At 36.0% G+C, this 13,142-nt stretch overlaps 1 protein-coding gene across 2 annotated transcripts in view; it reads right to left on the reverse strand.

Annotated features, from left to right (window-relative positions):
* LOC124547635 (organic cation transporter protein-like) overlaps positions 1 to 13,142 on the reverse strand; it is a 155,398-nt gene that overhangs the window by 30,299 nt on the left and 111,957 nt on the right. For both annotated transcript variants that reach the window (XM_047125228.1, XM_047125158.1), the window contains 3 exons: positions 12,654 to 12,822; positions 12,298 to 12,534; positions 3,606 to 3,820 (listed from right to left, as the gene is read on the reverse strand). In XM_047125228.1, coding sequence (XP_046981184.1) covers positions 3,606 to 3,820; positions 12,298 to 12,534; positions 12,654 to 12,822 — 621 coding nt within the window. The remainder of the gene's footprint in view (positions 1 to 3,605; positions 3,821 to 12,297; positions 12,535 to 12,653; positions 12,823 to 13,142) is intronic.

The following is a 13,142-nucleotide window of genomic DNA, read 5'->3' on the forward strand; positions in this document are numbered from 1 at the left end:
ATACAGTCAGTTATAGTTTCAATTCTGAACAATGGCAGCTCATGCAGGTTGAGGTACAGACAGGGATTGCATTGTTTCTAGTTTTAAGCAACAGTTGCTGTACATGCATGCATGTGCAAGTATCCTGCAAATTATGCCTCTTGTTGCTTATGCACAATTTGTTGCTTACCACCACCAGCAGCAGTGACACCTTGCAACAGATGGAATAAAAATGCACTAAATAACTTGCTACAATCATATTTAATGCTGGCTATGACGTCCACAGCAGAGCACTCAGAACATTCCTTAACGCACATTGGCCGTCAGAGAATCTGTGATGTAGGTGTGCAGAACAAGCCCTCAGTCAACTGCCATTGTTCGTAAGTCCAATTATAGTGATGCATTACAAATATCACAAAAGCAACTGCTTATTATATGGGAACAAGTCTTTAGGACTCTGCTGGATACACCGATGAGCTTTTATTTTTGAGAGAATATATAATTTTTTCCATTCAGAATGAGAAGTGGTTGAGACATTCATACGAATGAATTTTATGTATCTTGCTTGTTGAACAGATTTTTTTGATTTTTCTTTTGAGCTGTTTGTCCCTGTTTGTTATACAACATTTAAGAAATGATTATTAAACATACCTGCTGTGACTGATGATTTATAGCCCTTCCTTTTTTGAATTACTGGTTATGTTTTACTGTTCTGTGACATGTCACCCTGTCTGTTGTTTTATTGCATTTCTTTTGGTCTAAAGTCTGTTATTGGAATAATTGCTTTCTGACATAATTTGCTTGTTCCTTGGTTTTTTAATAACATTTCTCAGTAATTTTAAATGGATTGTGTAGTTGCAACTATGCAGAATCTTCACTTGTTCTTGCCAACAGATAAATTTCCGATTTCCCTATAGTGATCCACCATTTTTACATGGTTGTTTAGTGTAATTTCTGAGTATCTCATGCAGAATGCTGTTTTCAAATACTGTAATGAATTCATCATGGAATAGATGAAACTTTATGTCAGCATTTGGTTCATATGAATTTCATACCAGGTCATCTCTTGTAGATTACTCTTACTATGTTTGTCCAGGAATCATTAGTTATTCTAAGTGATTCCCATTGAGGAGTGTCTGTACTGCAAGGCACTATCTTATTTATCCTAACTAACTGTGCATCATAATCAGAGATAGTATCTGTTCCTGGGTATACACTTACTTTTCAGGTTTAAGCTTCATCAAAGAAAGCATCATCAATTAGGATCCTTATCCACCTATCTTGGAAGGTTAATTACAGAGACCAAATAGTAGGATACAAATAAGGTTTATAGATCATTTTTCCTATCAGAATCCTTTAAAAATTGACACTGAAATCACCACAGACTGCTTGCTGCTGTGTGATGGATAACATAGTAAGGAATCCACATGCCTCATAAACAGTTCAAAGATTCCCAGTGATGATCTGTATACACTTAAAATTAAAAGTTATTTACAAAATCTACTTGTTTCAGTGTGTTGAAATCTACTTGTTTCAGTGTGTTCTATCTTAATATATGCAATAATTCCACTTTTCGCCGTATTACTTCTACATGAGTAAGATGCTAGACTGTAATCTTTATATTTAACTTCTCTAACCCTGTGGTTATGTGGTGCTCAGCTAGGCACAGAATGTCTCTTTTCAGAGCTCTCTAAGTTTTCCGAACAGCCAAGAAGCTCTTCTACCATATTACTCAACTGTCTAATATTATGATGAAATAAGCTAACCTTACTTTTCTGTCAATTCTTAAGCATCTTAAGGGGGCTCTTCTGTTGTTTTAAAATGATGGGTACTTGATTTCTGGATCAACCTAAAAAAGGTACCGCTCTGATGTACATAACCATAGGAATCTCGCTTTGTATGAGAGTGGCCCCCAATACATTTTCTGCAAGAAACTCAACCAATCTATTTCCCCCCTCTTATTCATTTATAGGCTATGTCTAGTATATCCCCATATTCCACCTGTTGTAGCAACATATTTCAGTCAGCTGCAGCCTGCTCAGCTCTGTGTTCACAAGGCTTACAAGGCTTACAGCAGTGTTAAGCCAAGGCTGGTCATGCCACTGCAGGAACTCCACAACACACTATTCCATCCAGGTCACCACTAATGCTGTAATTTCTGTCTTTAGACCAGGCTGTTTCCTGCTTGTAAAGGAACACCCCCCCCCCCCCCTCTTGCATTACCTTACCTTTCCTCAACAGAAGTAATCAATACCAAAAATATTGTTTTGAATTTTGAATATGTTAACAATGTTGCGGCTGTTTTTCTAAAAAAATCATATGATTTTGTACACAGTGTGTTATAATTCAAGCTAAAATCTGTGTAAAGAAGTTCCTTTATTTTCGTTATTACAATCAATATGTACTAGCTCTGAATGTACATTTGAAATTATTTTCTTTTAGAAACATTTGAAATTGTGAAATATTTGGCTCACTTAAAATTTCTATTAGTATTTACACAAATTTGACCCTATTTATTATGTTAATTTTGGGATTCATTTATAGAATAATAATATGAATTAATAGAAAGTAATTTGTGAAGAAACCTTGTAAGCCCTTTGGAATATTGTCAGTATTGCAGAGTGAAGTAGTAGTGGGCATGCCTCTGATGTGATCGGACGTGTTTTTATTCTTGGGAAGAACACTGTAATTTTCAAATTGTAAAGACAGTGTGATGTAGAAAAATGTGAAAGAATAAAAGTTTGAGTAAAACAAAAAATAATCCACAGGCTCATTTCAAATTTATTATGTCAATTGGAAGCATGAGAACCTATAATGTCAAAAATGCCAGCTTCAAGAATCAGCCCCTAGACATTAAGAACTGGAGCCAACTATGACAAAAGAAGATAAGTAAAACATTTAATGTAAATCTTACTCCTCCCAAAGCTTATTCAAAAAGTTAACCTAAAGACAGTGACAATCAACAAATAATCTTTTCTTCTTCTCCCATTCAAGAATGACAGTATTATAAAAAGTGTTTCTTCCTTAATTTACAGCTACAGCTAATGATGTCTACTCAGCCATCAGTTGCAAATGCTGATATTTTCTGTTGTTCGTTTCTATTTTACTCTGAAGTGGTTTAACTTTAAATTTCTTGGACAACATCAGCATTTCTGTAACAGATTACCAAATTATTCCAAATGATCTTTCAAAAATTTCATCTCAGTCACTTTAATTCAGCTGTTTCATCACCCCCTGTCTCAACATTCAACTCCATTTACAACAAATGAAATTTTGTCAATTTTTGCTCACTTAAGTAGTTATAATGTTAATGATATAACTACTTCTGGTAATACCTCTGCAGAAATTATTTAATATGATGATAAACCACAACAAAAATATCATGCATTTCATAAATCACAAAAGAGTGCCATTGGCCCTTGAGAGTGCAGCTGTAAAGTGAACATATTTTAAGTCATTCCTGAAGGCTGCATATTTTCTTACAAAGGATGGATATCAGGAAATGTAACTAAGTAGATATATTTGAGTTATCCAGCAGACCACAGTTTACACATTAGCTCAAAAATATTGTAATCACAAATTACTTTGGGAGTATATCATTAGATAGTGAAATATGATTGACTGACCTTGTGGTACCGCAGTTGCAGCAAATAGTGACACTCCAGCGATTATCATAGAGGAGCACAGAATTTTCTTTCGCCCCCATTTGTTAAGAGAGAATAAAAGGAAAGTATATGCTGGCACTTCCACAAAACCAGCTATTAAAAAATTTATGTAATCATTGCCTCCAAGATTTGATGTATTCCAAGAAAGTCCATAATATGTTGCATTATTTGCAAACCTTTTTCAGAAAGAGGATAGAGGATTATTATTTATGTAAAAATGTATTTGAAAAATTATTAAAATAGAAAGAAGACAGAGGAATATTATTTATGTAAAAATGTATTTGAAAAATTATTAAAATATACTGATTTAAAAACTCATATATTCCCTACACTTCTTCTAAGATCTAAATTCTAAAACTAACAGTATTTCTTTCAGAAATTCTGTATATATGCCTAGGTCATAGGGTCCAGTTCTACTCATACCCAACCCAAAATATCAGAAGTGATGTCAAGAACAGCTGCTACAATATGGTGCTGCAAGGTTTTGAGATTCTGCAGTAGAGGTGAAACATTAACAATATCCTTGATGCATAGCCAGAAGGAAAACACACACACACACACACACACACACACACACATACACACACACACACACACACACACACACACACACGAAGAAAGGAAGAAAGAAAGAAAGAAAGAAAGAAAGAAAATCACAAGGCATCAAGACCAGCAACCAGGGTGGACACTTGAGCAGTGACAGCACGGTGGTCACAACATGGCCTATCCAGCACTGTGGCAATGTCTCAGTTACATAATCTCATTCAAAACTGCAGAAATCTGGAAGTGCACCATCTTGCTAAAAGATGAAATACTTGCTGTCACTTTCAAGTTTTTGGCATGAGCCACAATTGGAGCATGTCACATTAGGTGATACCATTGACAGTTCCCTTGGCAAAAAAGAAGGGCCCATAGACTGTCTTGGTGGACATGACACAGAGCACATTAACTTTCTCAGAATCCTGGACATGTTCACACAAGATGAAAAGATGAAAAGTGGTTTTGTCACTGTAGATTAATACGCTTGTGAAGTTATCCTTTTCAAGATGGTTCTGCGTATCAGTGAAGAATTGCAGAGGCATAGTTTATCATCAAGGCTCATGGCAGGAGCTGCAATTTGTACAGTTTCACTCTTAATCATTTATGAAGGATTATCCACACTGTTGGCTGAGGGATGTTCAGTTCTGTACCAGCTTGACAAGTAGACTTTGTGGGACTTCACAACATCATGTCCCTTACATGGGTCACTGTTTGTTCTGACATGCTCAAATGTCTTGCATTGCACAACTAACCACTGTACTTGAATTTCTTGTATCAGTTCAGTATGCTATCATCAATTGGTGATGTTTGAGAAACTTGTCATAGAGAGCACTTTGCACACTCACTGCTGCTGGTGTGTCCCAGTCAGTAGTTTTCCCTATTTTGCAGGCACCACATTAAAAAAAAAAAATGTGTTAAGCCATTTGCCTATACTGATCTTTCAAAGTGTTTCATGAACTTCATAATTATGCATTGTAAAAACTACATTAAATTACCTTAAAAGAAAAAAAAGTAAGTACTTGGAGTAATAATCTCTTATTTTTCTCTAGGGCTGTCCACTTTACACTCAAATTCTGCAATCTATAGTATTATGTGTTATTGACCTATGGAAGAAATGCCTGAGTTTCTGAAATGAATTCATATCAGCATTCATTTACTCACATGTTAAATTCTGTAGGTTTTATTAATAAATTTCATTAAAGATAGGTTCATTAAATTATTTCACAAATTCACTTTAAATATTCTATTTAATTTTTTATATAAGATGAAAATACACCACTGTCAAAGAGCTAGTGAGTTTTTAATTATACTATTGTCTGTTGTTTATCTATGTAATATGTGTGGAACATTCAAAAACTTCTGCAGCTGTTATAATAATTATTGCCTTTTGAAACCCATACCCCTACATTTATCCAAGGTGCCCCCTCAAACATGCCCTGGAGGAAATGCGACATTCTTTTTCAAAAACGCTATTGAGAATATTTAGGGAACCAGCATTTGAAGTTGACTGTCAAACGATTCTGTTGTTGCCAACATATATCGCACATAAGGATCACAAAGATAAGATACTAGAAATTAGAGCCCATATGGAGGTGTACAGACATTTGTTTTTCCCTTTGTTCTATTTGTGAGTGGAATAGGAGCGGAAATGACAAGTAGTGGTACAGGGTACCCTTCGCTACGCACTGTACAGTGGCTTGCAGAGTGTCTATGTACATGTAGATGTAGATGTGCAAGACAGCATAGTAAAATAAATAATTTTGTACAGCAACTCTTCCGCAGTTTAAGAAATCAACATATGTAACATGATGTCATCAAAGTATGCAGACAGAATGGTAAAACATGAAAGTCAGTGCTTACCTAAGGAAGGGGCATGTTACAGAGAGGGCACCACTTCTCATGTGTTTCACCAGTCTCACTGTGTACTTCCACAATTCTGTAGAGGGCAGAAAGGGCTGTCCACCTTCCTGCCCCCTACAGACCTCCCTGTGACCTGCCCCTCACCTATTTACACTCTCTTTTTTATATATCGCACTGGCCTGTCTGCGTAGCTCCATAATGTTAGGCTCATAAGTTTATTTTATATATATTGCTTTCTTAAATTGTGGATGAGCTGTTATACAACATTATTTATGTTGTCTAGTTTGATAGCATTTGTTGTTACTTTCTTTTTCATATGACTTATTTCATTTGCACCTTGTTTTTCAATATTGTTCAGCTAATCACTTGTAATTGGCCTTGGTGGCCGAAACTGATTATGGTGTTAGAAAATAAAATCACAATTCTTGCTGATATTTATTTCCAAGTAATTACTACAGTTGTGAGTCCTGTACCATCATGTTCAAAATGTTGGACAAGAAAAGATCTGAATGACTGACTGACACCAATTATCCATAACTGAATTTTTACTCTTCACATACTTATCCTTGGTGCCATTGGTAGAAGAAGCCAAGTTGATTCAGTGTTTCTGTATGTTCAAATAGTTTTCAGTTCAGCACCACATCTGTGCCTTCTGAAGAAAATATGTCACAGTGGAATATCTAACCAAGTATTTGTTGTGTTTTAAGAGCTTTGAAGGCAATAATAACTTCAGAATTTTTGTAGATGATGTGGTTATCTACAATAAAATACTGCCTGAAAAAAACTGCACAAATTTTCAGTCATGTCTTGGTAAGATCTTGAAGTGGTTCAGAGATTTGCAACTTCTTTAACTGTTCACAAACATAAAATTGTGCAGTTCTCTAAACACAAAATAGTAGTAACCTGTGACTACAATATCAGTGATTCACAGTTGGAATTACTCAATTCAAATCAATATATGCATGTAACAATTTGTAGATATATGGAATGGGAAGACCACATATGCTTAGTTGCAGATGAAGCTGGTGGCAGATTTAGATTCATTGATAGGATACTGGTAAAATGCAATCACTCTACAGGAAGTTTACCTACAAAACACCCATGTGAACCAGCAAAGAATGGCTCAGATGTGTGGAGGGTTCCACACAAATAGGACAAATTGGAGATACTGAGTGTGTACAAAGAAGGCCAGCACGCGGGATCAGCCGAGCGGTCTACGGCGCTGCAGTCATGGATTGTGCGGCTGGTCCCGGCGGAGGTTCGAATCCTCCCTCGGGCATGGGTGTGTGTGTTTGTCCTTAGGATAGTGGGTAAGCTTAGGGACTGATGACCTTAGCAGTTAAGTCCCATAAGATTTCACACACATTTGAACAAAGAAGGCCAGCAAAATGGTCACAGGTATGTTTGATCAATGGGAGAACAGCACAGAAATGCTGAAAAATCTGAACTGGCAGATGATGAAATACAGTGGTCAATGTCCCAGAAAAGCATACTTACAAGGTTTCAGCCACGAAAAATGTGGAAACACAAAATACACTAACAAAAATTTCTATGCCTTATAGTTCCCTTGGGAGTGAATACACTGATAACAACATTTATGTTACTTTTTAAATTAATCTTGGAATTCTTTGCTTATCAGGATGTTTAGTACTCTTGTGACTCCACTTGAATATCCTCCACTGCTTCAAATCTTCACCCCTTCAACTTGATTTTTATCTTAGGGAAAAGGAAGAAGTCACAAGAAGCTACATTTTGTGAGTATGGGTGGAGGGGAATAAGTGTCACCTTGATTTTTATCAAAATTTCCTGATTAATATAGCCTACACACAGTTGTGCATTGTCACAATGGAATACCCAGTTATGTTCACACCACTTCTGGGGATATTTTTCCTAAGTCATCCATCACACAAGATGTTAGAAGGACTATCCACTGCAATGACTGCTGCTTAGTTTGAGAGTCACAGCAATAAATCCAACTTTTGTCACCAGTAACAACCTTTGATAGAAAGTTTTGATTATCTCGAACCAATTGTTTAAGATCTCTGCAGACTTCTAAGTGATGTTACTTCATATCAACTGCAAACAGTTGTGGCACAAACTTCACTGCAATCCATCTCATGTTCAGTACATTCACATGTACCATAACTTATCCACAAAGTGTTGCAGAGGTCTTCATTGGTCTATTTATGATCTTGCATAATCAGATCCCTCATGTTCTGAAGAACATTTTCTGGCATGATGGCAGCTGACAGCTCAGCCAATGTTTGCCAACTTTTGAAATGTTTTTACGAGTTTTAAGTCTGTGTCTGACATGAATTGTGATCTCCAACAGTTTGCTTCAACATATGGTGTATTTCTGCAGTAGTTCCCCTAGTTTAAGACAAAACTTTATACAAACACTCTGCTCTTTTAGATCAGCTATCACAAAACCACAAGCTTACTGCACAAATATGCTCACCAACACCTAACCAAACCACGCAGCTCATAGCTACTGATACAAGAAAGATGTATGTAAAGGCACCTAGTGGTATATTAGTGCACTCATGACCATTTGCATACAAAATTCAAATTTTGGAAACTTTTGGATACCATCATACACTATGTATCACTCAAATAGAGTATGCAAAGACAAGGTTAGGCAGTTTACACTGTGCACATAGGCAAGTAAACAATCGTTCTTCAGACCCTAATATGTGGTACAACAGGAATCATCCTCTCCCATACACAGCCATAAAGGTAGAAAAATATCTGGAAGCAACAGTATAGAGACATGAAGCAGGACAACCACGTAGAATCAGCTGCAGGTAAATTCACTGATGGGGTAATGAGAAACAGCAATTTAAGAGACTGCATATGAAACACATGTACAGCTTAAGGGTATGGGGTTCATACCAGATTCATCTGATGGTGGACATAAAACATAAACAATGAAGTGTGGTGCAATTTGTCATAGCCTTGTAAGTGAGCACTAAATATATATATAAAGCATGGTGCAAATGTTCACAGGCTTATATAACTGTTAAGAGGGTGTAACAGAAATGTTGAAACTCTTAACTGGTGGATAATCAATGAAAAATTCTGTACACGTAGCAAGAACTTTTTTAGAGAACTTCAAGAGCCATCTTTTAGGGAAGAAGCTACAGATACTCTTCAACTCATTTCGTATCTACCCTGTAGAGATTTTCCATTTTCTTTTTTTAAGCTTTTCGAGAAGTGTGGAAGAATTCCTTCCTTCATACTCCCATCCATGAAAGAAGTGGGAAGACACCTTAATTAATGTTATAATTTAATTGGATAGATAAAAAAATCTACTCACCAGGTGGTGGCAGAATATACACACATAAAAGAGGGTTGTAATTAGGCAAGTTTTCGGAGCCACTAGCTCCTTCTTCAGGCAGAAGGGTTGAAGGGGAACAAAGACGAGAGAAGGAAAAAGACTGGAGAGGTCTAGGAAAAGGGATATATTTTTGGAAAGTCACCCAGACCTGCGGTCAGGGGAGACTCCGCATGAGATGAGAAGGAAATACTGATTGTTGGAGACTGAATTGGACAAGATTTGAATACCTGAGAGCTTAAAGGTGGAAGACAGGGTAATATGCAAGACAGAGATTACTGCTTAAACATTATACATGTGTATATACGAGCAGGATTTGAAAAGTTCTCAGAACGGAATAGAAAAATAGTACTTACATCACTGAAACTTTTTTATTTTTCAATGTAATCTTCTTGTAGATTAAAGCACTTGGTCCAGTGATGTTCCAGTGCCTTGACCCCATCTCAAAAATTAGTTTCTTCCAGGCATGCAAAATAGCTGTCAACTCCGGCTATCAGTTCTTTGTTTGAAGTGAATTTTCATCCACCAAGAAAAATTTGCAGTTTTGCGAAGAGATGGAAGTCTGACAGAGCCATATTGGGTGAATAGAGTGGGAGTGACAACAATTCATTTCCTAGTTTGTGTAATTTTTACAGGGAGACAACACGTGTGTGGGTGCGCATTGTCTTGGTGCAAGATTACTTTCTTCCTTGCTAAACCTGGCCTTTTTTCATGTATCTTTTGTTTCAATTTGTCCAGGAGGTTAGCATAGTATTCTCCAGTAATTATTTGCCCAGCAGGGAGATAATAAACAAACAGAATCCCCTTCACATCCCAGAACAATGATGCCATGACCTTTCCCACTGAAGGAATTGTCTTTGCTTTCATTGGTGGCAGAGAATCAGCATGTTTCCACTGATTTGACTCTGGGGTGTAGCAGTGCAACCAAGTTCATCTGTGGTCACAAACCAGAGCAAAAAGTTTTGTTCATTTCTCCTAAAATGGGCCAAATATTGTTCCAATATGTCCATTCTCATGCATTTTTGATCCAGCCTCAAGAGTCACGACACCCATCTTGCAGGTAATTTGTTCATTTCTAAATCTTCAGTTAAAATGTGATATACCCTTTTAGGTGACATCTGGCAAGAATAAGCAATTTCACACACTTTCAATTGGCAATTCTTCATGACCATTTTGTGCAGTTTTACAATGATTTCTGGAGTAGTGACACATTTTGTCCAACCACTGTGCAGATCATCATTTAAGCTCTACTGACCAAACTTCAATTCATTTGTCCAATTGGCAACAGTTGAATATGAAGGAGCAGAGCCCCCAGTGTATTCTGGAAATTGGCATGAATGTTGTTTGATTTCATAACTTTCTTTACGAAGTACTTAATCACTGCTCGAATCTCAATTTTTGCCATCTTCGCATATCACTTCGCAGGAACAACAAAAGAGCCACATCACCACCACAGGTCTCTTCCAAGAGCACTGAGGTGCACTTGTTTACAGGCAACAGTCCAATGAATATCACGTGAACTGCTCGTTGTGCTAGCGCTGACCTGTCATGGTGATTCCGAGAACTTTTCAAGCAACCCTCATAACAGTGAAAAGCAAAGTCCATTTTATGTAACAGAGGTGCTAGAGGGGCGGTCAAAAATAGACAGGTAAGACAATGAAAGATGTAGAAAACTGAAATAGAGTGAAGAAAAGAGTAGTCACTGTGAAGAAATGCTGAGACGGAAGAAATTAACATAAATTAAGGGCAGGTGGGAGGTGACAACCAAGGACATATTGTAGCTCTAGTTCCCACCTGTGGAGTTCTGAGCAACTGGTGTTTATGGAAAGAATCCAGATTGCAAATGTGGTGAAACAGACACTGAGGTCATGATTTCATGCTGTAGAGCATGTTCTTCAACAGTATACTGTGTGTTGCCATTATACACCCTTTACCTATGCCAAATCATCATAACTGATATTTTGGTGGTTAAATTATTTTGTCAAAAGTTGATTGTTACTGTTGTTAATAACTGTAATGATAGAAGTACTCTCTGCCATGCATTTCACAGAGATTTACAGAGTATACATTTAGATGCAGATGCAGAAATAAAAATCACATTACGTGTACTCATGCTGGTTTGATAGAATATCTATCATACAAAACTTTAACTTGACTTGAATTTATTATTCACTCAAATGAAATTTATGAACAGTGGAATGAGAAACAAAAATATTAATATTGTCAAGTGTCATAAGTTCAAAAATATGTAAATATTAATATACAAAAACTGAAACCATTACTGTATAATTCAATATGATGCTGCTGCTCTTGCATCTTTACATTCCATTGCTCGCTGCAATTTATGGTATAGAGGAGACATTTTAAACTTATGAACATATAATAAATGAGGAAGATATTCCAAAGTTAACTGACCAGCTTAAAATCTGAATCTCTTTTCACATATTACAAGATTTGGAGACCTTTTCCATTTTTGGAAGCCATATGATCTTTCACACCCTGCTAAGTAAAAGACTTTGATCTTCAGAAGATTTCATATTTCATACTGAAATAAAATTACTTTTCTAGAGATTTATACCTCCTGTACGTATTTGGAATACCTTCTCAGTTGTACAAGAAATGCACTCAAAATTGATTATAGCATTGTACAGTAACTAACAAATTCATAGATAGCATACACTATGAGTACCAGTACCATGAAGACAAGATTATGGTTTAATGTACAGTAACTAACAAATTCATAGATAGCAGACACTATGAATATCCTGAAGACAAGATCATGGTTTAATTCAGATGTGATACATCCAGCATTAATCACTAAGACAAAAACACATAAGTAAAATTATCTAACTGAAATTATACAAAAAATATTTCATTGTACAAATTTAAGGCCAGTGTATTGAATGCAACATTACTTACCAAATAAAGAAAATATTTAGTGTTCTCCTTCTAAGTTTACTATGCTTCATCATATCAATAATAGAATATTTCTGAGAGTTGTTTTCTGACCTAACTGAACCTTCTCCCATTATGGCTTTAGTCAGCACATCATCTGGAATAGTTACTCCATTTTCTTTTGCAGCTTTCAAAATATATTTCCGGGCTTCTTCCTGTTGACCATTTGCTGTTAACCATCTAAATGATTCTGGAATAATCCTACAGAAACAGAAATGTGATTTATAGCACTTTCCTCTTTACATATAATAGATACCATCCTTATTATGTATCATTATCTAAGGGTAATGTTGATTACCACTACCATAAACTCAACTTACCACCAGTAGCTTAGGAATATGAGAGATGGCACTGTAATTGCTATTTGTAGTAATCGCCACTCTGGTATAAGGTATGCAAATAGTGCAGTTATAACATAACCAAAGGTGAAGAATAACTGACAAGCAACACCAGCAAATAAGCGTTTCCTTGTACCAACCATTTCCATTGCTAGAAAATATGGGCAGAGTAAGTTTTTGAACAATTTATGGAGATAAAACTAATAATAATACTATCAGTCAATCTAGAAATCTACAGAAAATGTCTTTTCTGAATAGAACTTGAACAGAAAGATACTGAATAATATAGCTCATAGTTAAATTGATGAAAGAAATGGAAAAGAGTATCTATTGTCAGTGGAAAATTAGGTTTCTGGTAAAATGATGCAGGAAACAGAATGATAAAGTTACAAAAACATTGAGATAAAATTCTCAGAGCTATTAAAACACTATTTATGAAATTATGGATAAATTATTAAAATAAAAAAGTAT

Source organism: Schistocerca americana, chromosome 1, assembly GCF_021461395.2.
Source record: "Schistocerca americana isolate TAMUIC-IGC-003095 chromosome 1, iqSchAmer2.1, whole genome shotgun sequence".
NCBI classification, from domain to species: domain Eukaryota; kingdom Metazoa; phylum Arthropoda; class Insecta; order Orthoptera; family Acrididae; genus Schistocerca; species Schistocerca americana.